Raw genomic sequence first — 27,771 nt, 5'->3', positions numbered from 1 at the left:
ATTGCTTTATCCGAGTTTCTTTTAGAATTCATATATTTCTTAATGGGCAATATTTATAAATTATTTTGTCTTTTTGACCTTAACAGTTGAACAATTGAACCACCTAGTGATAAAATAAATAAATATAACTATCTAAGCTTTAAACTTTAACTTACGTTTGACCTGTCGAAAATATTTGAGTAATATACACAGATAATTCAATTAATCTTGGCTGTGATGTTTTTCTAGTAAGTTCTCGATTAGTTCCTACGTAATTTAGAATTATATTTATTATATAAAAAATAGCGTTTGTACACAAACAAATATATAAGTTTTATTGTTCAATAAAGAATAATTAATTATCCATTACGTATATTAATCAATTACATATACATAATTTTATACATAGTGTTATACATGATATACATGACAGTTATACATGTCACAGTTATGCATGACAATATTAATGGTACGTTGAAATGGAACATCGATTAATTATTAATAGAGTTAAATATTTTTTTTAATAACAAATTTTTGTTATTACTATTTATTATATTCTTCTATAATTACTTCATAGTCATTGCTATTTACACTTTAGATATTATTTATGGCTTTCCATCAACTTAACTCTAAATAATTTTTCAATATACTTAATATTAGTTTATTATAATCTTTATTACAAGTTTAATTGTAAAGATTTGTAAAAGTTATTTATACAAATAAGATAGACATTTATTTATCTTTATTCACCGATACATAACGTTATTTTATTAATCAATAATAATATAAACAATTTTCTAATGCTTTATGAAATTTAAATATTAAATCATATATAATAAGTCATTTATATATAATAAGTAATTTATTGTATTTAATATGTTAAAAAATTTCAATGTAAATATTATATGAATACGTATTACCAGATATAAGAAAGTATCTGAAAAATTTGAATTTGTATGAAACTTTTTTTTTAAATACATTTTTATAAATATCGTATTATGATATATTTTTTATTAAGCCTAAATTGAAAAACAGTTCGTTATTTAAAGTAGAATTTAGTAAACTAGTATAAATTTATAACCTACAAAATTTAAACTTAAATTATTTAAAAATGACATCAACGACTCTCTATTGTTAATAAAAGAAATATTTAAAACAAATTATTAAATGTTCTTACAACAGTGAAACTTTATTTAAAAGAAAAGAAAGCATAATTTTTAACCATATTAAAAATTTTATTATACAAAATCAGTTACAATGTTTAAATAATATCATTTTGAATAATAAAATAGTGCATTTGGATCACATAAAAATTTGTCGAATATGGTTGATATTATCAGTAATATTTGTTAATAACATTCTTTTTCATTCAGTTATTATAATTGTATTCTATAATGATCCTCTGTGTACCTAATACAGAATTATAGCATTTTTATAATATATATCATTTATTAAATCGATAATCTCCATAGTGTCTGAGTTTTTTTAAAGCATCGTGATTTTGACTGTCTGCTCTGCTTTCATATATTTGTAGAATCTTGCGGATTTCACATAATATTAACAAGACGGCCAAACAATAAATTCAAATACTTACTATCTTAGCGTAAGTTAATAGTAACTGAGCAAGACATTTTTCCGGCATAAATCTGTTTTTCTACGGATGATCGAGTTTCGCTTACACAATACATATTTAAAAAGCAAATATCCGAAGGTACTTTATCTGTAAATTTTATTTTATTAAGTAAAATCAAGAGATGCACGTGATTAGAACGAATTTAATTTAACATCAACTACTATATTAAATATACATTTTATTTCAAATTTATTTCCTATTTCATAAAAGACTAAAATTAAAAAAGAATTTATGTCAATTTCTGTTACTTTCACCTATTAAATACGTAGCAATTTCGATCCGAAAAGCTGAATATTTTTTTACAAAATTTATCAAATACTGTCGAACAATTCACACAATTTCTTTATATAAAACTCAGCTTATTATTGAATAGAACATTTGTTATCCAATTTAGGTACATACTCAGTATTGTTTATTGCAGCCGTTATGAAATCTATATAAGAATAAACTCTTGTATATATATCAGGTTTGCCTACAGCACATGGACGAACAAAAGATGCAACACCTACAATCTCTCCGTTATTGATTAGCCCAACGCCACTATCACCCTGTAATTTTATGAAAAAATAATTATTTACATTGCTTTAGTATTTAATTTATGAAATAGCTAAATACAACTCAGTACATATTATATTTCACATTATTTAAAATTAATTACTAATATATATATATATATATATATATATATATATATATATATATATATATTTATATAATGATATATAATAATAATAATAATAATATATAATTAAATAAACATTCATGACGTTAAATACAGAATTATCATAGACATCGACAAATACTGAACTTTTGATTATAAAATTGAATTTTTTAATTATATCTTCATTACAATATATATTTTCACAAAATTTTAGATACTTGTTTAACAGAAAAAAAGCCTAATTTTTTTTTAATATCGATTTCTGAAATGTTACATTTGAATTCGTTACAAATGTAATCCAATTATAGTCTAAAAAAAAATTGATATAAATTGCATTAAAAACCAAAAAATACGATTTGTTTGGATCACAATATTAAATTAACATATTTTTCTCATTTGTGAAATATTAGAATGGTTACTTAATACTGAATGTACATCTGAATTTACAGAATCAACCTCATACATATATTAATTGACATAAAATATTTATATCTTCCGGAAACATTCACGTACTGAAATGTTATATTCTTCTTAATTCTATTCTCTATGTTTTGAAAGATTAATAAACATGTTAGAGCGACTTACGAAACACGCGCCAATTCCCTCCCCCGCAAAGGCGCACAGTTGCTCATTGTGAATTGAAAACGGGAGCATCGAAGAGCACTTGTAATTGCTCAAAATCGTAAAGGTCGCTTTTTGTAATATCTCGGGGTGCTGTTTTGCATCGTTAATCGTTGATCCCCAGCCGCTGATAAGACCAATGCTATCCGCTTGTGGATTTTTCGAGGGAAGTCTTACATAATTTTGATATTCATTGGCTTCGATGCAATTGTTGAGCTATAAAAGACAATTGATTCGCCTGAGGACTTTTTGATAGGCGGCGATGCACGTGAGCATCCTAAGGTGTCATTAATGCATGATTTGTTAGGTAATTTTGCACGTGTGTCGCGTGAGATTTCGATTTTGTAAGAAAAGCTCGATTGCCTCGCTATTGACTGGTATTCTAAGCGACAGTTATTCTCCTAATGAAAATCAAAGCACTCGGCACGAGTACTTAATAAAAGCACTTAGAGCCAATCGTCTGGACGAATTTATTCGCAGATTCGTCTATTCACGAGGATAATAATGTCCCAAGTTGTAATCCAAGCGAATCTCGTGATACGATTAACTATTATTATGAAATTATTTGTATAGCACTCTGTGTTTGCGCGTGTTTGCGCGTGTTTGCGCGTGTGTGTTGCGTCGAGTTGCGTTGCGTCGAGTTGCGTTGCGTTCGTTCATCATTGTATTCCATAAATAAAAATTCTACTCTATTATTTGTATGAACAATAATCGGACGGTTGGTTGGCAATGGATTCTTAGTGAATTATGGATGATTGTACATCCATTTCGTCAATTATACGCATTGACTTTATTCGTAAACATAAATAAGAGAAAAATTGTATACATTGTAGAGCGATTGTCTGTTTATTTGCATTGGAGTCTATGATTACGACTTTGTAAATTATTTATTACTTTTAAAGTAATGAAAATACTACGCAAAACCAAGTATTTTACTTATGTCCTTATGTTACATGAATTTTGAAATTCGTCATAGCAATGTTAAGAATAATATTGTCTTCGTGTTTTACTACGAAACTTTGTAAGATCTGCGTCATAAGATTCTGTTTCATTTAATTTAGTTATGTATGATAAAACTTAAAAAACCTATGGGAAGACTGATAAAATGTTCATATTTAGTACTCGAAAGATAATACGAGATGAGTTTTAAGTTAGAATTTATTGTATTTATATAATTATATATGGTTTAGCTAAATTTATATTTATCTCCTGTAAATACATTTAATTTGTTTTTAAAAATAATTGATGCCTAAATATATTCTTGTCAATTTTTATTTTTAAACTATACATATTTTATTGTTGCATTGAATAAAATAACGTTTAATGAAATATTTAAACTATAAAATTTCAAGCAACCTTTTTTAATCTTTTGAGGTTATAACATGAAATTAATATTTTAATTTTTTTTCTAAATTTGATGTTCATTAATTAGGAATATTAATGTTTACTACAATACCGTAACAATAGCAATGTCGTGATGTAATACTGAATATTCTTTCAGTTCTCCAGTAAACATCGGATGAATTTTATAAGATTCTATAGTGAAACTACTACGATTCGTAATTTTGTATTCCTCAGTTCCTGTATAAATCCGAATATTTTTGTAGTTATATTTTGAAAGACAATGAGCTGCCGTAAGGACATGTAATTTAGTAATTATTGATCCCCCGCAAAAATGATTTCCATTCTTGATTAGTTTAAATGATACGCTATGAGGAAACTGTCTTATATCAGCAACTTGTCCGCCGATGATTCTTGCATTCCTTCCAAAAGTAACTATAAATAATTTGTAAAATTTTATTTACAAAATTGAATTCTATTTTCTATCTTCTTCTATTATATTTGGTACTTAGCGTGTACATTTCATTAAATTAGCTTATTTGGTATTCCAAAGGTTGTTTTTTAAAATTAAAATTTAGCAATATTTTTGTCTGGAGTTTCTGCCCTCGTATAATAGTATTTTTTTTTTATTTTTTTTTTTTTTGTATTATTAATAGGAAATATGGTATAATTATTTAGACACCATAATAATTCATTATTTTATTCTTAACTTTGTAGTTTTACATAGTAGTTAATTTATTTAAGAATTCATGAATAATAGTTAATATATTTTGCCAGTTAATTGAATTTGATTAAACTTACCAGTGTATAATGATAGAAACAAACCAACTATTAATGTAAAACTCATTCTGTCGTTTTTTTATGATAAATGAATTTTAATATCAAATTGAATCATTTATATAGATTTGTTCAATTGGTAATATAAACTCAGATAACATATATTAATGTATTATGTTTTTTTTTCATATTAATTCACTCTCCTATTAATACATTACATTAAATCTTTCAAATTCTGATTTGATGTTATACATGATAAGTAACAACAGATAAATAAGTTAATTTTGTTAGTATTTTTAATTAAATCAAAAGTAAGATTTTAAATACATATATCAATTTTTCCACGTTAATACAAATGAAAATATTATCGGTAGATAACTTATTTAATTCATGATTTTGTATTTGATATCTTGTGTGAAGATAAAAAAGAGCTTTAATAATTTATTCATTATATTATATGAAAATGTTGTTAGCATTATTAATAATACTAAGGTTATCGATTTATATTATAATAAATTAACAATTTTCATTTAAGTTTTATTGTACTAATATACACGGTTAGAAGACATTGATTAAAATTAAAATAATAATAAGAAATATATTTAAATTTGTTGTGAAATAAAATATCCTTTTAATTATAAAAATATTTAAACATTGATTGTGATCGATTATAATATAATATTTTTTATAATTATGCATATTATATATATATATATATATATATATATATTATTTATTTAAAAATATGATAAATTTCTCATTCTTAGTTCTTATATTTTTATCAATTTTTTTCATTATTAACTCAGATCACAGATCACTATTAACTCGCATAATTATCAACTGTAAAGTATATTATCGTTGAATATTTATTAATATATTAAACTAATAAGAAATCGAAGATAAACACAAATGAAAGTGACCTGAAGAGAAGCTTGAATTTTTATAAGAGATCTTACTTTATTAAACTATTAACAATTGTTTATCTTTCTGATTCATTTTTATTCTGAAATTACAATGCAGACACCTGCACTAATATTACGTATGTAGCGCTGTAACAAATCAGTATATATTTACAGCAAAATTTAAAAAAATTGAATAATATTTCTAAATTAAATATAGTTTTTTCTATTATTGTGCTAACACATGATAACAAAATTTTATTTATATAAATATTTACACATACATACACTGTATGTACTGTAATTATACCTAGATATTAACGGTGTATAAATATATTCTATTATCTTGTACTTAGTATCAGTTATATTTATATCTTCTGGAACCAAGCGTTTATTAAAGTTCCGAATAAGCAGATAATATTTTTGATATTAATAAATTAAAAAAAAAAAAAAATTGAATGTCTATGTTTATTCATTGTATTATAAAGTTTTATGCATATTGATATTTTGAAAATGTTAAATATTGAAGAAATATTATATCTAAAATTGTATTTATTTTAATGCTTCTTCTATTTATATGATTTATAGTCAAATAAAGTAAATAGATGTGCCATTATCTTATCTAAAATTGTCAAGCCAATTAATAATATTATATTAACATTTATTAGAATAATTACACTATATTCACAAAAAGAGACTATTTATTTTTCAATTTATTTTTTACTTATAATTAAATCAATTCTTATAATGCTTATAAAATGTATATAGGAGAGATTACAGAATTCAATAATAATTCTGTTGATAAAATAAAAAATTATTTTATTAAGTTATTTAAATATAAATTAAATATATAAAAAGTATTTATTAGTACATCATAAAATAGAAAATATTTTATGCCTATATATTAAGATGTGTGTGTGTGTGTGTGTGTGTGTGTGTGTGTGTGTATGCATGTATCCTAAAATAATTATACAAAAAATAAAAAAAAAAAAATTTTTTGGTTATAAATAAAATAATTTGTCAATTATGAATATAATTATTTATAAATATATTTGTATGTCTATCTGCAATTTATATAACATATTAATTTATACATAGAATAGATTGTATTACTTGAATATTCTATCAATTATTTCTTTTTTCATTTTAATGACTGACTTTCGCTTACTTTTCTTCACTACATAATGATTAAAATAGAATCTTCGATTGACTGTTATAAATCTTTTTTCAGAATGGGCAATTATATTTATTTTATGTTATAATAAAATTATCTTTAATGTAACAACCATATTATAAATTATATACTATAAACAGAAAATATTATCAATTATGTATTACAAGTTGAGACTTGTGCAACTTTAAAAAAGCGTAAAGTAGAATTTGTCGGTAATCTTAGTTTCGTATGTTCTCATTGTTAACGAACAGGAGCAACATATTTTCAGAGGTGTGGTTCGGATTTTGCGTCATTAGAACTACAAATTGGGAGGGTATAACATAAAAATATCCAGTGTTAAACAATAATTGCGGATCCTGTTCTGTGAAGAGATAGATAGATAGATAGATAGATAGATAGATGGAGAGAGAGAGAGAGAGAGAGAGAGAGAGAGAGAGAGAGAGAGAGTGTGTGTGTTAGAATGAGTGAAAAACACTGTGTGGTTAGTAGTAATTCTTAGATGGCTTCATTGATGGGACTTACATATTTTCTTCTTCCGTTTCAATCTCATCGAACATTTTACGGTTTCTCTCCTCCTAATTTTACTGATGCATCTCACTTATATATTCTTATGTGGAGTAAGGACCCATGAATGGGATTTTAGTCTTTACTCTCGCCCTCTTTTATCTCCTTCTCTCCTTTCTGTTTAGATTATTAAAAATGTAACATCTGTTTGAAATTAATTTTATTCGGCGCATATTAATTTATTATATACATATTTATACTGTTATCTTTTGATATTATTAGTTTAAATTTATCGATCAGAGATATTTAATATTAGTTTAATTTCTTATTGTATAATTTATGACTAACGATGTGACCATTGTATATGTACTTATGGTGTATATACATTTAAAGGCTTGATCTTATACGCATTGATATACCTTCTTTTATTATATTAAAATACTCAATAAAGTACTTTTTTTTATGCTCCTGTTTGAATGCAAATAATTTACACATACGTTTTTAAAATGCAATTTTCGTATTTTAGAAAGTATTTAATCATGTTCTATAAGACTTTTATCTAATATTGCATAAAATGCATCAATACCTAGCAATATAAATTAGATTTCAATAAAATTATTAAATTCTGAATATCGCGAGTCCTAACATATAAACAGAAAATAAATAAATATCATTAACATATATTACGTAAAAACGAGAGTAGAGTATGCATATCATTGAGGTACAGACGCTTGACACGAATAAAGCCTGGCGTTGGTAATAGTTTTTCAAGATGATTGCTAATACATGACGTAAAGTGATTTAAACTGTCACCGCTAGAGAGTGGAAAGAGATCGTTCAGTTCAGTTACATCAAAAGAACTTGACAAATTTTTGGATCTGCGCAGACTTGACGCCCACTAGTAGTAGTAGTAGTAGTAGTAGTAGTAGTAGACTTGCATGCTTTTAATTGATTTTCAATTTGAGATGACAATAATTCATAGTGTACGCATTGAGGTTGTGTATATTTCGTCTTAAATTATCGATTGATAGTAATAAGAACGTCGGACTGATTGAACACGTGTAAAGTAGATGAAAATATTCAGGCGGACACGAAAGAATAACAATGCATGCCAACAAATATCCTTTGAATTATGTAATTTCCATAATGATTAAATACGACGTAAAGGCCAAATGTAAAATCTTAATTTGCAACGGCTAAGCTTATATAAAGCGCTTGTTAGTTTTATAGTAAAATCTTGCAGTCTGAAATATCAATGACACGCAAACGATTATATATAAAATTCTATGTCTCTTACTTTAAATATCTACTAGAGTTCATGGAAAACAAAAAAAAAAGAAAAACAAAAAAACAAAAAAACAAAAAAAAATCACTATTTCAGTTTACTACAAAAGCACAGCATTTTATGTATTAGAACATTTAAAAGATAAATTTTTATCATCAATTATCGATGTAATAAAATCTAAGTAAGAATAGACTCGAGTATAAATATCAGGTACTCCCGTGGCACATGGAATAACAAACGATGCAACACCAACGATTTCTTCTTTATAGATTAATCCTGATCCGCTATCACCCTACAAAGTATTTTAAAATTAATAACTTAGAATATCATATTCTTCATCGAATAAAATAGTTAAATGTATTAATTGATGCAATGTGAGCATTTCATTTTTTAATAATATATTCATTTAATTATAATTATTATAAACTACATATAAGAGAGTAAATTTAAAATTTGCTAAAATATTGAATCAAGAGTTAAGCAAGATTACTCAAGCAATATTGATGGTAAATTGACTCATAAATATTATTGAATAAATTTTATTTTTAAATATGAATACATCATTTTGTCAATTCGACTTATTGAACAGTCAATTTTTAATAATTAAAATAAAATGTATACTCCCCGACAGGATCAAAATATTTTTATTTTTTGAAATATATATCTATTATATATTTTTATCACTGAGGTAATTAAACAAAAAGTATCGAAATGAATTTCATTGAGAAAAGAAAAATGCGACTTGCGCTTAAATCGATTGAAGCCAATACCAATCATAATTTTATACATAATTATAACCAATTTAAATAGCACTTTTCATACTTATCAAATACGTAGAAAATTTTTATGCACTTTTATAATGTTTAAAATATTTTTTTTTTTTGTATGCATTTTGGTACCGAGGATAAAGTAAGAAACAATAATACAATAATAATAATAGATTATAATTATTTATTATATGTTCCTGTATTATTATTATTAAAAAAAAAAAAAAAAAAAAAAAAAAAAAAAAAAAAAAAAAAAAATGGAATACACTACATTCGTTTCACTTCGTCAATCACAAGTATATATTTTTATATAAGAGTATATTTTTAATAAAAATAAATAAGAGTATTTTTAATTTACCAAGCAAGCTCCTTTTCCGAAACCCGCAAACGCACACAATTGTTCATCATGAATACGAAATTCGAACATCTTCTCACACTGGTCTTTGTTTATAATTCTAAAAATGGCTTTTTGTAATGTACGAGAATATTTCCGCGAATTAACTGTAGTTGTTCCCCATCCATTCAGTAGAACTAGTTCATTAGTTACAATGTTGCTAGTTGGAAGCTTTACTTTATTATGATATTCATTGAATTCGATACATTTATCGAGCTGAAAAAAAAAAACAATAAAATAGAATATTTTATTGAAGATAGAACGGCATAAGTTTCCAATAGATAAATCTATATATTTGCATATTTTTTCTATAGAGATAATTTAGTTGTATAATTTTCTTGAGAAATTTTTTTAGCAAAAACAAAAAGGAACTCTATATTTAATAATTATACTCATCTGAATTTATATTTATTATAATCTATATGCAATATTTAATATAATGTGTTTATAAACAGTATAATATATTGTATAATATAATATAATAAAATTTCTATATGTGATCTTTTTTTATTTTTTGAGACCTATAAATTATATTTACGATATCGTTTAAAAATCAAATATTTTTTATTAGTTACATATTGACAATTATTCGAAAGGCAGCAAATAAATAAAAACTCAAAATAAGCATCAAATCTGCGATTAAAATTAAGCATCTCAATTAACATAGTATGAAGACAATATAAGTAATTTCAATTAATTTTATACAAATGAATTTTGAAAATACGAAACTATTGCTTAATTGATTAAATATTGTATCAAGTTTAATATATAAGATGCTTAATAAACAAATTACATGAAATTGAATGGAAAGACATGCGTAAGCCATAAAACTCACATAGTTTTCGTTGTTATATTGATTATTTTTTGAAATATTTATGATGTTAGAGCTTCACAAAATAATATATCAATATTGTTTCTAATCCAATATTAGGCGAATAATTATTAAGAGCGAAAATTCTAGTTTTTAATTGAAGTAATGTTAGGATTTTTTCAAAAGAAAAAATTTTGAAATGATATTTTGAGAAGAAATTCAAGAAGCTGTATATAATTTGATGATCGAGTTGATCATAAATCTTGATTAACGATCCTCATAAGAGACAATGTGACGCCTTAATAGCGCACATACGTGAGAGTGAAAAACTTCTTCTTTCCTCAATTCGTACAATAAATTGAAGTAATTATATTCAATAAAAGTCTACTAATTCTCTGACTAAATTTACTTTTAAAATTTATTTTACTTCAATAAGTAAATTAAACAGGCTAATTAGCATATTCGAAGTATATTAATATTAAACGATGTTAAAAAATACCTTCAATCGTGCCAGACTTTAACGTTTTATCTTATAATTTTATGTTTGACGAATATCGATTGGCAGTTCTAAAAGAACTTAAATTAAAAAAGAAAGTCCAAGTTAACTGCTTTCTCCCGAAACTGAAGAATTGTTTTGCGTGAAAGCTTTGCCTTAAATGACATAAACTAAATGACACCCCTAATAGTGTATATTAAAACATAATTAAGCAAATTTGTATAATACTAAATAGTTTGAATGAGTTGGATTTCAACTAGTAAATGGTCGTCTGTTTATTCGGATAACCTTATGTAATGCCAATCAGATTCAAAATAATATTTATCGATCGATATTTATCGACCTCGTACCATCGAAGTTAAAAAGTACATTTGCATTTTTCTCTTTTGTATTCTCTCCACCTAATCATTCAAATAGTAACATCGTTTCACAAGAGACAAATAGCCTGTACTTATCCATACATTGGATTGCGAAACAACACAAAGAAGAAATCCAAATAAGATAAATATTGTAGAGGTTGGTTAGCTCGATACGTGTCAATATTATTCAAAATTATTATTTAAATATCAGTATAGATAAACATTTAACAAAAAATTGTTTCACAATACCGTGGCGACCGCAATGTCATGTTGTAACATTGATTCTTTCACAAATTTTTCAGTAAACCTTGAATCACTTTTGTAACTTATAATACTGAAAATATTTTCAGGACTTTCCACATCTTTAACGATTCCTGTATAAATTTGAATATCTTTCAAGTCGTATTTAGTAAGACAATGAGCAGCTGTGAGAATATGTAGTCTGGATATTATTGAGCCACCACAAAAATGATATTTTGTTGTTGCCGCTCTAAGCGACACTGAATATGGGAAGTCCTTTGTATTGGCATCCTTGCCACCGATAATTCTTACGCTCTTTCCAAAAATAGCTGCAAGAATTTTTAATCGTTTTATTGATAAAATTTAATATATAGGGAGTATTCCTTCTTAACAAATATTTTATAAGTAATTATTTTGTTTTACCGAACTGTTTACTGTATAATCCGGATGTAAGTTTATAGAAATACGTAATACAATATTAAAAATATAGTATAAAAGGTTTTAATTTTCTCTACTCGAAATATATTTTCTCAATACTATAGATAAATGAAAACAGCATTAGCATATATGTTTATTGTACTGATATACATTGTTATGATTATGATTATGATTATGATTATGCATTTGAAATTATCGCTAGAATAGTACAAAATTTCACATTACTAATTTCTATTTTTATTACATGTTTTTAATCTTCGCATTAAATCTAGAATTTAGGGAGGCACATATTTTTTTCCATACTATAATTGCTTAAAGTATATATTATTTTTTCTATATTTCTTATTTTGTACTTTCAAATATATATATATATATATATATATATCAATGAAATGAATTTACATATAATTCACTTACGTACAATTGCATATCATTCTATGGTAACTATAATCTACATAGTTTTGTATCTATTAAAATTCTCTATATAACAAAAGATTTATATCATCAATTTTATAAACATAGTTACAACATATTTAAAATATTTGGCATTAAATATTTTCCATCTATTTATTAGTTGAAATGGTATTATAATTATTTAAATATTATAAAGTTTCATTGTAATGTTGTTGTAAAGAAAACGTTGTAAATAAAATAAATTCAAATAAAATGTAAATGAATTTAGTAATACAATTAAATTTTTCTTAATTGAAATTTATTTTTTAATTATTAAAAACACTTATTTAACTAACCAGTATATAATGATACAATGAAAATAATCACTAATTTAAAACTCATCTTGCCGTTTTCTTTTTATTACTGAATATCATTGTCCTATCAAATTCTTTATATAGCTTTATCCTATAATAGTATTTATTCAAATTGTCTGGAACAATAGCTTTATCCGATATAAATATTATGCGTTCTGAAAAGTCAATGTTACTTCATATTTACATTTAAAATCAAATATAACATTTTTCGATTTTTGCAATTTATAACGTCTATATTTTTGTATTAGCCTAAAGATTATATCAGTGGATTCTTAAAAAATTTAACTTGAATCAAGAAACTTTTCTACCGGTAAAATATGTATCTTATTTAATCTAAAAGTAATTATTACTAAAATCTACATAATTAATGATATATTAATTCATATATTTTGAATTCATATGTTTTAGAATAAATGTTTATAATTATAGATTGTAATATGAATAGGAGGCAAAAATTCAAATGCATTAAATAATTATATTTGAAAAGATCAATTTATATCATTTTGATGTTTTGTAAATACTTGTACATTTGTTATTGGAATAGAATGTAAATATTACAATTATTTATTATAATTATATAATAAACGTAAGAAAAAATTGTATTACTTTAAGCATAAAATTAAACCGATATTAAATGTTATTAATCAAAAAATTGTGAAGGTTATAATGGGAAGTTGAATCCTCCATGCCAAAGCTTAACTTAATGGAACAAATTATTTAAATAAATAAATACAAAATATATATATATATATATGTGTGTGTGTGTGTATAAGCTATTTTTTATGCGCTTCACATGACGTGCAAATTCACATTTTAGTTTGCTGATATATCAGCATAGATAAATAAATAGTATTATAGATTTGGTAATATCAAATGTTTAGCACATACTGTATAAAATTTATAAAACAATAAATGTACCCTAACATTATACGAATAAACTAATGGATAAATATTACACAAAAAATATTATAACACTTTATAATAAACAATGTCCAACATATTTAGAAGAATAACTCATTTTTATTCATTGAATAAAATGAGAATTATTATAAGATTAAGAATGATTTCTTATATATATTTTTTTATATTTATTGTATTTACGTTAACTATTATATCTTTACACAAATGTTTTCTAATACGTAAAAAATAATTTTTATATATTTTAAGTTAATGTTTTTCATTTTATTATTTCTTATTATTCTTAAATTTCATTTCACTCTCATATTTAAAAGTATTGTTCATATAATCGATTTGTATATTACACGTAGAGCTGCAATTTATCTTATTGTGATAGATGTATTAGATGATTTTATACAAAAAAGCTTCAATATTAAAGTAAATAAAATATTTCATTAGTAGCATAAAAAATATATGGCATTTAGTATTGTAATAATACTATAATAATAGGAATAAAATTAAAAATATGTATGTGCCGCGTAAAATATATTTAATATATAGTTTATGGAAGATATATGAGAAGAAGATAAAGATATATGGAGACAATGAAAATTAATTGGAAAATATTTTTTAAAAAAGATAGTAAAAGGCTATAAATGATGTATAATGCAAAATTTATTAATGAAAGTAATAAATAACAATCAGGTAGTTGATACAAACATGTTTCTCCTAAATAATGAAGACTATCTCAAGAAATGATAAATATAGTCGTATTATGAATAAATTCGAAACAAATGTAGAAAGTATATAATATTATAGTATTTGTTGAAAAAAAAAAAAAAAAAATGTAATTAGAGTAAATTATAAAATAAATACGAAATTATATAATAAGAGCAAAATATATAGAATCCATGAAAAAATTAAGAATACTGAGAATATACCAAAGAGTATTAATTTTTAAAACAAATAATAGAATGATAAAGAGTAGTATCGCTGAAGTACATAAATTATTATAGTAGATAAAATAATGAAATATAATCTCATAGAGTTTTGAAAACTGTCATTATATACGTAAATATTTGAGTAAGTTAAAAACGTGTTACGAAAATGAAAAATTGTACACAATAGTATCATATGAGCATTCGATTTCTTAAGACATGGCTAATCAATTCCTTCAAATGACTTTTGTGTATTTTTATAATATCCATATAAAAATAATTTATAAATAAAATATATACATAAATTAAATAATGAATATGCAAATGCAAATTAGTCGTATAAGTACGATTATTTTATATATAAAATTAATAATTGTCAAAATACCGTGACAGTACAGCAACAATCATTTTGAAAGATCGATTGTTTTGTGAATTTTCCCCTGAATTCTGGATGTACTTTGACATTCAGGATCCTGTAAATCCTTTTCATATGAACGTTCGACGTGTCACTTCCAATAATTACTTTGATGACTTAAAGCGATGATATTTGTTGGCGCAATGAGCTGCCGTAAGAATGTGCCAATTACTAATTATCACACTCGAGTTTCACTCAATTGATCCTATCCATACTAAATACGGAAATTCTCCAAGATCCGCATTTAAAAGTCCGACTATTCTTCTTACTTTTTCACAAAAAGCGCCTGAAAATATTATAATATTGAGTAATAGTAGTAACGTGATCCACTGTATTAAAAGAAATATAAAGAAAATAGAGGATTAAATTAACAAAAGCTTTTTATTTAACAGTTGAATATCTCATTCCTTTACATATTGTTGTCAGTGTTATTAACAAATTAATGTTTTGTTACTTCGATACATGAAAGTGATTAAGAAGGAATTAGAAATGTATATAAAAATATGTTATTATTGACATCTGAATGTAAGATAAAAAAAAATTACTTCTTAGTACGAATTAATAAGAAAATTTGAATGTCAATTTGGTTTTGTTAAAATTATATAAATATTTGCTGAAATGATTAATTACTGAACTAATTTTCACCAATATCTTCTTTTTTATTGCCATAACACTATATTATGTATTTTGAAAAATTATAGTTCAATGACAGTGCCTATAATTTTCTAAGTATCTTAATTATTATTACAACAAATATATAATTTAAATTTGCATTATGTATGAAAAATTATATAAATAAGCAAGGAAATTTAAATGTAAAATCTTATCTCGGTGCTTAAATTGACATAAAGCCATTTATTAATTTTCAATGAAAACTTTTGAGCCGGTGGGTTGGGACAAATAATAGGCCAATAATTTGTAGAAATTGAATTTTTAATATATTAGGTGGAAAAATATTTAAAATACATAATAGTGGTTTTAATATCAAATAGTTTTATTTATGCAAAATATAAAATCGTGGTTAAATAATATTTTTAATTCAGTCAGTTAGAATGTACGCGATTTGTAATGAAATTTAAATAAGGTTGGACTCGAGTATACACGTCGGGTTTCCCTTCCGCACATGGTTGAACAAAAGAAGCAACAGCTACAAGTTCTCCGTTAAAGATTAATCCTGATCCACTGTCTCCCTGAAAAAAATTTGCAAAACGCTGTTAATTAGAAATAATAATTGAATGTGTGTAAGGATATTAAAGATGTGGGTCTTAAATTTGGTAAAAGTTGATTGTTAGGAAGTAGATGCCAAACATATAGGGTATTATTATTAATACACAATTTGGTTACATATGACAATACATATTGAGCATTGAACTTCAAATTCTATATTACCAAAGTCGTATTTTCATGTATGACGATTGTATGACGTTACTTTTTCAAAAAATATCGTATCTATTTTATCAAAAGTCCATGTTAAAATTAGTCGTTAAACTATCTGTTTACAAAAGAAAAAAAGCAAAAAAAAGCAAAAAAAAAAAAAAAAAAACAACCATGTGTCCAAAATATTAATAAAAACACAAAAAAAAAAACAAAAAAAACCAAAAAAAAAAAATAACGTAATGACTAATTGTATTAAATTTTATAGGGAATGCTAATTATCAATAAAGTCGCCACGATTGATAATAATGTGACGAGAGCTCATGTATATTCCATGCATTGTAAGGAGACTATTATGGAGATAATGCGAATGTAGGAGTGATTTATGTGTGCGTGCGTGTACTTGCGCGTATATGCGCTGCGCAGTTAAGTGGGTTGTTACAAGTCGCGCCTGCTGCCGATTCGAAAAATCGACGTACGAGTATCGTTTGACCTTGACCTTCCTTTGCCAAGTAGAACGTTAGACGTCCTTGATTGATTCCTCCCACTCCCGGCAACATTCCTAGGCGAATGAATACATGTACCAACGAGCAAGCTGCTCACGAGCCTATTACGTAGCTATCGATGGTTTACTTGGAAAGATTTTATCTTATTATTAGAGTTGGTCATTGTCTTAAACTTGTAATTATAATATAATTAATGTCAATTGCAATTATGAATTAATTATCCATGATTAATGCGCTTTCATTTGATCGAGTTCTTCTGGATTCGATATCGAGCCATCGACGCTGGGGGATGAACCAGAGCTGCGACGACCGATAAACTCGCTAAAGCCGAATATTTACTTCCCTTTTCTTTGTCTTTTTTTCTTTCTTTCTTTCTTTCTTTCTTTCTTTGTCTTTTTTAATCACAAAGCGATCACTTTTATTTACTGCAAAAACTTACGTAACATGCGCCGGCTGCATCATCCGAAAATATGCACAGGTGCTGGCTGCGAACAACGAATTGGACCCTTAATGAACACTCGTAATTACTGAGAACTCTGAAAGAAGCTTTTTGTAATCGTTTAGGATGAGTCCTTGTGGCTGTGGCAACTGCTCCCCAAGCAGTTAGAGTGACTAAACCATTTACGGGTGGATTGCCGTACGCAAGCTTTATTTTATTTTGATATCGGGTGAATTCGATTGGCACTGCAAGCTGTACAAGAATTTTAATTTACTTTAAGGAATTTTACAGAGCATTAATATACGATATTCTAATGTCATTTATAATTATTAAATGCTAAATGATGCATGATGCCGTGACTATTGGGCGTATACATTTTCTTCTTGCAAGAAAAATAAAGTTACACCATCATTAAAACGATAACAAAAAAAAAAAAAAGAAAAAAAAAAAAAAAAAAGACCCCCCCCCCCCCAACTCTTGGCATTTAAACACGACAAGCTCATTTGACATTTTAATATAATAAAGTGAATTACAATTACATTATTGTTAGTGTTTCAAAGTTCATATTTTATATAATTATTATCTTTAAATATAAAAAATTATAGTAATTTATTATTATTGAGTTTGAACGAAAAATATCACTTATGAATACTTATGAACTTATGGTAATCCACTAAGTTATTCATAATTTCAAAGTTTACGCTTACGAATTCATAAAATCCTCTAATTCTAATAACGTAATTTTATTTTACGTTTAATGAAATATAAATGGAAATGCTCGTGCACTTGTTGCCTAAAAGCATATATTTGTTTAATTTAAGTTTTTTAGTCAAACTACCATTCCCAGTCGAACTTGAAAAATCAAATAAGAAATTGTACGCTATTATTATTTTAATTTTAATTTAATTTACCGTATTTTAATGTATCATATATAAGAAAGATATATTTCGATTTACAAATACAAATTGTATATTCTATAGGAGAATATAATTCAAGTATAATTGTAATAAGACAATTATAATTATAATGGCAATCGTATAATTAATAACTACTCTTTTGAATTTGATTTATGATGCAGCCATAAATAAATCAAAGAGCGAAATTGATGATTGAAAAAAAAAAAAAAAAAAAAAAAATTGGTAATCTTAATATATATAAATAATAATAATCGCATTGGTTGTTGTAATACCGTAACAATGGCAATGTCATAAAGTAACATCGATTCTCTGGTTTCTTCTTCAGTGAATTGCGGATGAACTAAGCAATTCTCGATCGCGTAATGACTTTGGACTCTAACGTCGAAATTACTTTTTCCAACATAAACTATAAATGCAGTGGGATCGTAATCGAAAAAACAATGAGCAGCTGTAAGGATATGCTTATTACTAATTATTGAACCACCGCAGTGGTAATTTTTTGTATCAGCTTCTCTAATTGACGCCGAGTGTGGGAAATCCTTCACTTGAGCATCTTTGCCGCCGACGATTTTGTGATGCTTCCCAAAAGTACCTAACAACATAAAAATTTTTTTTTATGATTATATTTATAAAATTTAATTTATAATTATTGATTTTTTTTTTCTTAATTATTGAAAACCGTTGCCTAAACTGCCATGTATCGACTATTTACATATTTTACTGTATTAGAACGGTAGGCTTATTTTCCTATTTTTAATTTTATTTATATAACTTGTAACTAGGAAGAGAGAGAATTCCTAATATAACACAAATAAATAAATAATTGTATAAAATAATTTTAGTAAAAAGTCTATAAAAGTTCATTCATTAAGAATAAAATTTTAACAATTAAATTAAATGAATTTGTTAGAGAAATATATTCATAAATAATATGTATTGGAGATTAACAAAAAGAAATATTATTATTATTTCATAGTAACGCATTTGCAGATTTAATGTAATTTTTTATCAATAAATTAGATTCCTACCTTAACGATAGCTTTTTTTTACAGCATATTTACAATATTTTAGAGTTTCAGTTTCATTGTATTTTACAAAGATCCTTATTGTATAATATTTTTAACATATTTCAGCCGTTTCACCAAATACCATTATTTAAAAAAGTTTTAGAATCATTTTATTTATATGTTAATTAGAGAAATTGTTTTCTCGTAACCTTATGATTGGGCATCTTGTAGTACTATAATAATAGGCAGTTAATTTCAGATTTCATTTAACGAATTAATTAATACATGATTCTTAATAATTAATGAGCTCGTAAAACGGGAGTAAAGACATATAATGGGCACGGATAAGCATCCTCTCAAGTGGCATTGATAACAACGATCGATCACTCAAAACTTCCTAAAGGGAATAGGCAAACTCACTCAATACTTTATGTTATTGAATTCTTTATCCCAACACGTGAATTTACGTAATCATGCTGAATATCAATCTCTTAATAATTATCATAATTAATCTTATGAGAACTTAAGGTTGAAAAGTTTTTACACGTGCAACTTTATCTAGCCAATTTGAAGGATAAGTGTCGAACGAATGGGAGCAACATCCGCATAGGTATCAGGATATTTCAAACTCGATATCATCGAATTCATCATCATCCTTCATATACCATAAATTCGTCCATTAATATTTTATTGATAAACATTAATTTTTACAATCTATAATTTATTACAACATAATTTTTTATATTAATTAATTGTTGTACAATGTTGTAAATTTTAACCATAAAATATCAATATTTAAATATTTATATTTACCTACTAAGATTTATAAAAGACAAAATTCTATCACAGATATTACTTAAATATGCACAAACTAACTAATATTAAAATTAAGTATATTGTTTTAAATATTCATTTTTTAGTGTTTTTTTAGTGTTTTTTTTTTTTTTTTTTTTTTTAGTATCTAATATATTTTAGTATACATTTTAGTATATTCAATTAGCCTGTTAAGTTTACTGGAATGCTTCAGCATCAAACGCAAAAATAAAAATATACATTGCTTGACTAAAAGAAAAGAATTGCGATGGAAAATACAAATGAATTTAGTCATTTATTGTAAAAAAAATTAAAATTAAAGGTATTATAGATGATAAAGATTGAATCAACTAACCAGTACATACTGATATAAACAAAAAAATCACTAACTTAAAACTCATCTTGCAATTAAATTTTAAATACTAAATATCAATGTTTTATTAAATTCTTTATATAGGCTTATTAATATTCAATTTATCGTATATACGCAGATTAAATGAAATTAAAAACCTCGTTCCAATTGTGTAGTAGATATTCGAAAATATTAGAGTCAATATTTACATTAGAAAAAAAGATCTTACAAAGTTTCGTAGTAAAACACGAAGACAATATTATTCTTAACATTGCTATGAAGAATTTCAAAATTCATGTAACATAAGGACATAAGTAAAATACTTGGTTTTGCGTAGTATTTTCATTACTTTAAAAGTAATAAATAATTTACAAAGTCGTAATCATAGACTCCAATGCAAATAAACAGACAATCGCTCTACAATGTATACAATTTTTCTCTTATTTATGTTTACGAATAAAGTCAATGCGTATAATTGACGAAATGGATGTACAATCATCCATAATTCACTAAGAATCCATTGCCAACCAACCGTCCGATTATTGTTCATACAAATAATAGAGTAGAATTTTTATTTATGGAATACAATGATGAACGAACGCAACGCAACTCGACGCAACGCAACTCGACGCAACACACACGCGCAAACACGCGCAAACACGCGCAAACACAGAGTGCTATACAAATAATTTCATAATAATAGTTAATCGTATCACGAGATTCGCTTGGATTACAACTTGGGACATTATTATCCTCGTGAATAGACGAATCTGCGAATAAATTCGTCCAGACGATTGGCTCTAAGTGCTTTTATTAAGTACTCGTGCCGAGTGCTTTGATTTTCATTAGGAGAATAACTGTCGCTTAGAATACCAGTCAATAGCGAGGCAATCGAGCTTTTCTTACAAAATCGAAATCTCACGCGACACACGTGCAAAATTACCTAACAAATCATGCATTAATGACACCTTAGGATGCTCACGTGCATCGCCGCCTATCAAAAAGTCCTCAGGCGAATCAATTGTCTTTTATAGCTCAACAATTGCATCGAAGCCAATGAATATCAAAATTATGTAAGACTTCCCTCGAAAAATCCACAAGCGGATAGCATTGGTCTTATCAGCGGCTGGGGATCAACGATTAACGATGCAAAACAGCACCCCGAGATATTACAAAAAGCGACCTTTACGATTTTGAGCAATTACAAGTGCTCTTCGATGCTCCCGTTTTCAATTCACAATGAGCAACTGTGCGCCTTTGCGGGGGAGGGAATTGGCGCGTGCATCGTAAGATAATTGGAGTTAATTTTTGTATAAAATGCAAGTATTTTTCATGAGATTAATTTTATACTTTTTCGTTATATAGTTATAAACTATATAAATTGTAATACAGGTTTTTAACTAATTTGAAGACATAAATACTGAAATAGTGTTATTGAAATAAATGAGTAATTCCTGGTAATTTCATATATATCCGAATTATTTCTTGATTTACGGACATTTAAGTATAAGATTTTTATTTAATCTGAAAACAGAAAAGTACGTTATGTATGTATATTATTAGTTTAAAATAAAGCATTGGTTTCTTAATTTAATTAAATACATAAATATGTTTGCATTGTCTTTTCTTTATCTCTCTCTCTCTCTCTCTCTCTCTCTCTCTCTCTCTCTCTCTCTGCTTGAAATAAATTATCACGTAAACTTATAGAAAAATTTAATTTTACGCGAATAGAGTATTTGAATAACGATTATCTCGTATAAGTACAGGATTCAATAGAATTTATAATTATTGAGCCGTTTTGATGCTTATGATAACATGGAAAAAGAATTCAGATGATATAAGTGTTGTATAAGTAAATAATTATCCATACTTTCAATGGGATGTTAAAATGTTGTAATAGTTAAGCTAAAAGGTATTCTGAGAAATGACATCGACAAAAGAATCGCTGGTTTTTTCAAAGATATTCTTAAAATGTTCAAGAATATCCTACTATTTGATTTTCATATGGCTTATATCGCACATATTTTCGAAATAATATTAATAGGTAGTGTCGGGAAAATTTCTATTACGAAAAAAAAAGTAATTATTAATTTTATTAATTATATTGTAAGCTTGTAGTTTTTTTTTTTTTTTTTTTTTTTTTTTAATGATATTTAACTACTATTGTTAAATATAATTTTAAATTAAAAATATTGTTTGTATACTTTATTGTATCATTGATGTACAATTACGTTTGCTTAATATTTACAAATATTTATGTATATAATGTATTGTTTATAATAAATGTCCATTCAATATTTTTATATTATTCTTTTAAATATATAAATTATATTTTTCCTAATAAAATGCATGGTAATTTTCTTAGGATATAAAATATGAATTTTATTGATAGTAAAGTATTGGAAATTTCGTGTGAAAAATAAAATACGGAATTTTTTGTTTTAATTTGACATTGAAGTTCCTTTTTGTTTGAGTTAAGTAATAAGAATTAGGTCAAGAATTTTTCAATGTACGCACAAAAGATTATTAATTTCATAACTTGATATCGTGTGAAATAAATTATTTAAAAACATTCCCAAGAATTTTGAAATGTATTTCTTAAGTTTAGATAAAATAATACCCAGCACTTATATAATTATTTACGTCTAATTCTCTTATTATCTTATTATCCTAAACTCTCGAATTATATTATTAATTCAATATTAAATATAATCAATTTAATGTAATCCAAATTATTTGTTTAAATTCTACAAGCATTAAGTATTTAAGTTGTTGGAGCAAAAACAACATACAGCTCGAGAGCTATATAAGTTCAAGTAGCAGCTCCTGCAACATTTAGTCGCTAATTTATAGCTCTTCGATATATAGTTACAAAATTTTAATAATTTAAATAATTTGCAATATGCTAATAAGTAAGTAAAATTTATCTAGAAAGCAATATTTATTTATAAAAACTTATGTAAAAAATGTATTTTAATTTACTTTTACTTAAGTTTTTACGAAATGGAGCATTCTGGTAATCCTGTGTGTGATATTACAGATTCAATAAAATCTAAGTAAGAATAGACTCTGGTGTATACATCGGGTATTCCTGTGGTGCAAGGACGATTGAGAGAGCCAATACCAATTATTTCTTCGTTGTAAATCAATGATTCACCACTATCACCCTATAAAATACGATGATCCCATTAATTAAAAGCATATGTTACTGACAGTATAAATAGTAATATCAATAATAAGAAATAAATTTCTCAACATTAATATTATAATTATATATATATATATATATGTATATGTATATGTATGTAGAAAAAAAATATAAGATTAATTAAATGAACATTTGTGTTTATCATTGATTTTGATTGAAAACGTGGTGTGTCACTTTATGATATAAAAAATATATTTAATATATTAAACAAATTATTAGCTTAGTAATTTTATTGTTATCGGATAAATTATAATTATTTATGGTTTTCATACTAAAGTATGTTAACAGAGTTCTAAAAATTATTTACAAATCATTGTTAATATCTATTCATCAAATAATTATTCTCTGGCCTATGATTTATAACGTTTTTAAACATTTTTATGCAAATCCATTTACTCTATATTGTTGACTATATATATATATATATATATTAGTTTCATTGAAATCAAAGTATTGTTTTATTCATCATTATTTATTAGTAAGTATCATATATATTTATAAGTTTTTAAACATTTTGAGGAGAATCTGGAAACTTACATTGCAAGCGCCAATTCCCTGCCTCTCAAATGTACATATTTGCTCATCATGAATGATAAAATGGAGAAATTTATTACATTCAGATTTGGTTGAGAATTTCAATTGCAGTTCTCTGTAATGTTTTGGGATATGAGGGATATATTTATAGCAGAAATTCTTCCCCGTCCAATAATTATACCATTAGCACCAGACACATCATTTTTAGTTGGGAGTTTTCCCGTACGTTGAAATTCATTATATCGAATACATCGATCAAGCTATAGAAAAAAGTATTATTATAAGAGACTTTAATTTTCCATAATTTCATCGTAAATAATTATAAATATTTTTAATTAATTATGTTTTTTCTGACATTTTATATTATTGATTTCATTTCAGATAAGTTAATTTATAACTATTGTTATGACAAGAAGAACAAGATCATAAGATGGACAACATTTATAAAAAATAAAAAAAAAAAAAAAAAAAAAAAAAAAAAAAAAAAAAGAAAGAAAGAAAGAAAGAAAGAAATAAAGAAAAATAATTATTAAATGTAGATAATGCTTAATTTTGGATAAAAACATGAATCAATTAGCATAAATAAATTAAGTTTGAAAAGATTTCGTCTAATAATAATTTCATTATTTATGCATTACATATAATTGGAAATTATCCCTTTATATTGTTATATTAATTATACTAATTGTAACAAATGACTTTTGTAAATAAAGAAGAAACGTAACTTTTATGTAGCACTTAAAACAACGGAATTTAAGCGATTAATTATGATAAAAAATATTTAAATTTGCTACACATTAATTTATGTATTTTCCAAAAGATTTATACTTAAACAAAGCAGTATTGTTTTCAAATGTGTCACGTATCATTTTGGTAATAATCTAAAAATATGTGGTCAACTTGTTCGCTCCAAATATCTAAAATCTTTAAACTTATGTATTTTTAATGTGTGCATAAAATTAATAATTGTCAAAATACCGTGACAGTACAGCAACAATCATTTTGAAAGATCGATTGTTTTGTGAATTTTCCCCTGAATTCTGGATGTACTTTGACATTCAGGATCCTGTAAATCCTTTTCATATGAACGTTCGACGTGTCACTTCCAATAATTACTTTGATGACTTAAAGCGATGATATTTGTTGGCGCAATGAGCTGCCGTAAGAATGTGCCAATTACTAATTATCACACTCGAGTTTCACTCAATTGATCCTATCCATACTAAATACGGAAATTCTCCAAGATCCGCATTTAAAAGTCCGACTATTCTTCTTACTTTTTCACAAAAAGCGCCTGAAAATATTACAATTATTATTGACATATCTATATTAAACATAAGTTTGGCACTAAAGTGATCCGCTGCGTTAAAAGGAATGTACGGGAAAGGATACTTTAGGTAATAAGCGACATACATTTGTATATATTTATTAATTTAGTTGATCATTTTTTCAAAGCAATTTTCTCTTATTTTTTTCTTTACATATTATTTATATTTAATTTTTTTTTTCTTTTTAATAATAGATAAAAGATCTTAAGGAAAACCTCCTTAAGAGGCTTAAGTTAAAATTAACTAGATAAGTATCGTTTAATTATAAAAGTACATTTTATTATACGTCAAATAGTTTTCATCTCCAACTGTTATTATTATTAATTAATATTTTAAATTTTTATTAATGGAGTTTAATTATGGATTAATAATATTATCGTTAAATTTCATGCAAAATCAAGACGTAGTTCTTAAGAGTTTATATAATATTCTTTTTATTAAAGATAGTTTATTTAAGCCTCGGAAAAATAAATAAACTAAATTAAGATATTAAATTTATTTATTTATTTATTTATAATAAATATTTTAATATTTTAATATTATTTTAATATAAAAATAAGCATTTCGCTCACCAAAGCTATATATTATGTATCCATAAATTAGTAACTGAAAATACATTATTTTGGTATTTGATTGATTCTCGTAACAAAATGTTTTTTTGTGAAACACTTTCGTAGGTCATATTTGTGTACTCTTTTTAAAAAGGGAATATATTAATTTATATTATCATATTGATGTATTATACGATAAATTGTCTTTTGCAAATAAATGACGTGCGTTGTTCGGTAAAAAGATGAGTTAATATTTACATTAAAAATCAAATAGACGAGTGAGTTTCTGAAACTTAATCATTTCTGTAAAATAGTAAGTAATTTTTAATAAAATATATCATCGTTCAGTCTGTTTCATATAAAATTATATTTAAATCAACGCATATTTATATTTTGCAAATCTAGAAGACAATTGTATACTTTAATAATAATAAAGCATGTTTATTATGTTCGTAAGTGTTGATTATATTAAAAAAAAAAAAAAAAAAAAATAATAATAATAATAAAAAAATAGCTTGTCGATGTAAACTTGATAAAATATCGATAAAACAAATTGATTCTTTCTACTCACACTTTTTCGAATAGATGTGATACAATGTTCTATTATATTTCTTCATACTCAATTATTCAAATTCACAATAAAGCTTGAATTAACGGCTGCATTTTTAATATATTTTATATATGCCTATTATAATAATATATAATTTTTCCTTTTTTTCTACATCATTATTAAATCCAAACATATATCTTTGAAGAGAAATATACAGATAATTAGTCGTTCATTTTAATATTTTGTATATTTAAAATCAATCAACTAAAAGATCATTTACGCAATAAATATTCGTCTGATGATTAATTCTGAAATTAATTTCTACTTTAGATCTGAGATAAAATTCAATAATCCATATCCATTGTGCACCAAACTTTATAGAAAAATAAGCGTTTCGGCGTATAAGTTGAACAAAATTTTAAATAGCTTATCATTTTTACAATTTCTTTAATAACAAACAAAATATTGTATAAAAAGTTTTTATTATTATTTTAAAACTGTTTCAAGATTACATGTCATGCGACTTGGTACAATAATATAAAAATAGTAGTCTATTTTATTTGCATACACTGATTATTTTTTTATCTGCTTACTCTTCATATTTATTTTGAAGTGAGGATTCACATTAACTATTATAATATAAATTTTAATTATTTGGATAACATATTAATTTAATTTAAGCTAAATGTATTTAAAAACCTATAGCAAATCATATTTTTATATGAATTATAAACGTATTGATAGTCAAAATTCATAAAGTAATTTATAATTAAGAACATAATTTATAATTGGCATC

The 27,771-nt window shown here is 25.0% G+C and overlaps 4 protein-coding genes across 6 annotated transcripts; all 4 read right to left on the bottom strand.

Annotated features, from left to right (window-relative positions):
• Positions 1-1,276: 1,276 nt before the first annotated feature.
• LOC105367781 (chymotrypsin-1-like) lies at positions 1,277-7,825 on the bottom strand. Of its 3 annotated transcripts, XM_011506568.1 has the most exons (5): positions 5,037-5,116; positions 4,351-4,670; positions 2,859-3,110; positions 2,015-2,160; positions 1,277-1,699 (listed from the first exon to the last, which is right to left on the bottom strand). In XM_011506568.1, the coding sequence occupies exons 1-5, from the start codon at positions 5,080-5,082 to the stop codon at positions 1,696-1,698; spliced, it is 768 nt and encodes a 255-aa protein (XP_011504870.1). In that variant the 5' UTR covers positions 5,083-5,116; the 3' UTR covers positions 1,277-1,695. The 3 variants fall into 3 exon arrangements, with proteins under 3 accessions (XP_011504870.1, XP_011504869.1, XP_011504867.1); XM_011506567.1 differs by lacking the exons at positions 1,277-1,699; positions 5,037-5,116 and adding an exon at positions 7,608-7,825 and having other exon boundaries at positions 1,801-2,160; XM_011506565.1 differs by lacking the exon at positions 1,277-1,699 and having other exon boundaries at positions 1,801-2,160.
• Positions 7,826-8,969: 1,144 nt separating this feature from the next.
• LOC105367780 (chymotrypsin-2-like) lies at positions 8,970-13,197 on the bottom strand. Its single transcript, XM_011506564.1, has 4 exons — positions 13,129-13,197; positions 11,951-12,270; positions 10,000-10,251; positions 8,970-9,166 (listed from the first exon to the last, which is right to left on the bottom strand). Exons 1-4 carry the CDS (start codon positions 13,172-13,174, stop codon positions 8,993-8,995), a joined length of 792 nt encoding a protein of 263 aa, XP_011504866.1. The 5' UTR covers positions 13,175-13,197; the 3' UTR covers positions 8,970-8,992.
• Positions 13,198-16,422: 3,225 nt separating this feature from the next.
• LOC105368341 (chymotrypsin-1-like) lies at positions 16,423-20,853 on the bottom strand. The gene is made up of 4 exons (XM_011507343.1): positions 20,808-20,853; positions 18,905-19,224; positions 17,716-17,967; positions 16,423-16,586 (listed from the first exon to the last, which is right to left on the bottom strand). The coding sequence occupies exons 1-4, from the start codon at positions 20,851-20,853 to the stop codon at positions 16,440-16,442; spliced, it is 765 nt and encodes a 254-aa protein (XP_011505645.1). The 3' UTR covers positions 16,423-16,439.
• LOC105368340 (chymotrypsin-2-like) lies at positions 19,171-24,784 on the bottom strand. Its single transcript, XM_011507342.1, has 4 exons — positions 24,773-24,784; positions 24,550-24,705; positions 23,787-23,971; positions 19,171-19,224 (listed from the first exon to the last, which is right to left on the bottom strand). The coding sequence occupies exons 1-3, from the start codon at positions 24,782-24,784 to the stop codon at positions 23,801-23,803; spliced, it is 339 nt and encodes a 112-aa protein (XP_011505644.1). The 3' UTR covers positions 19,171-19,224; positions 23,787-23,800.
• Between the last annotated feature and the right edge of the window lie 2,987 nt (positions 24,785-27,771).

The sequence above is a fragment of the Ceratosolen solmsi genome, unplaced genomic scaffold, assembly GCF_000503995.2.
Source record: "Ceratosolen solmsi marchali unplaced genomic scaffold, CerSol_1.0 scaffold6, whole genome shotgun sequence".
In the NCBI taxonomy this organism is placed as follows: domain Eukaryota; kingdom Metazoa; phylum Arthropoda; class Insecta; order Hymenoptera; family Agaonidae; genus Ceratosolen; species Ceratosolen solmsi.
Note: the sequence above shows the minus strand (reverse complement) of the source record. Positions and strands in the feature narration are given on the sequence as shown.

What these genes read in the sequence shown, in the direction of transcription:
- LOC105367781 (XM_011506565.1), bottom strand. Translation starts at nt 5,082, where the DNA reads ATGAGTTTTACATTAATAGTTGGTTTGTTTCTATCATTATACACTG. An exon ending in GTTTCTATCATTATACACTG is followed by an intron (nt 4,671 to 5,036) that starts GTAAGTTTAATC and finishes AATTATTTATAG; the next exon opens with TTACTTTTGGAAGGAATGCA. An exon ending in ACGACATTGCTATTGTTACG is followed by an intron (nt 3,111 to 4,350) that starts GTATTGTAGTAA and finishes TGTCTTTTATAG; the next exon opens with CTCAACAATTGCATCGAAGC.
- LOC105368341 (XM_011507343.1), bottom strand. Translation starts at nt 20,853, where the DNA reads ATGAGTTTTAAGTTAGTGATTTTTTTGTTTATATCAGTATGTACTG. An exon ending in GTTTATATCAGTATGTACTG is followed by an intron (nt 19,225 to 20,807) that starts GTTAGTTGATTC and finishes TTATGTTGTTAG; the next exon opens with GTACTTTTGGGAAGCATCAC. An exon ending in ATGACATTGCCATTGTTACG is followed by an intron (nt 17,968 to 18,904) that starts GTATTACAACAA and finishes ATTCTTGTACAG; the next exon opens with CTTGCAGTGCCAATCGAATT.
- LOC105368340 (XM_011507342.1), bottom strand. An exon ending in AGGGAATTGGCGCTTGCAAT is followed by an intron (nt 23,972 to 24,549) that starts GTAAGTTTCCAG and finishes CGTATTTTATAG; the next exon opens with GGTGATAGTGGTGAATCATT.
- LOC105367780 (XM_011506564.1), bottom strand. Translation starts at nt 13,174, where the DNA reads ATGAGTTTTAAATTAGTGATTATTTTCATTGTATCATTATATACTG. An exon ending in CATTGTATCATTATATACTG is followed by an intron (nt 12,271 to 13,128) that starts GTTAGTTAAATA and finishes AAATTCTTGCAG; the next exon opens with CTATTTTTGGAAAGAGCGTA. An exon ending in TCGGAAAAGGAGCTTGCTTG is followed by an intron (nt 9,167 to 9,999) that starts GTAAATTAAAAA and finishes AATACTTTGTAG; the next exon opens with GGTGATAGCGGATCAGGATT.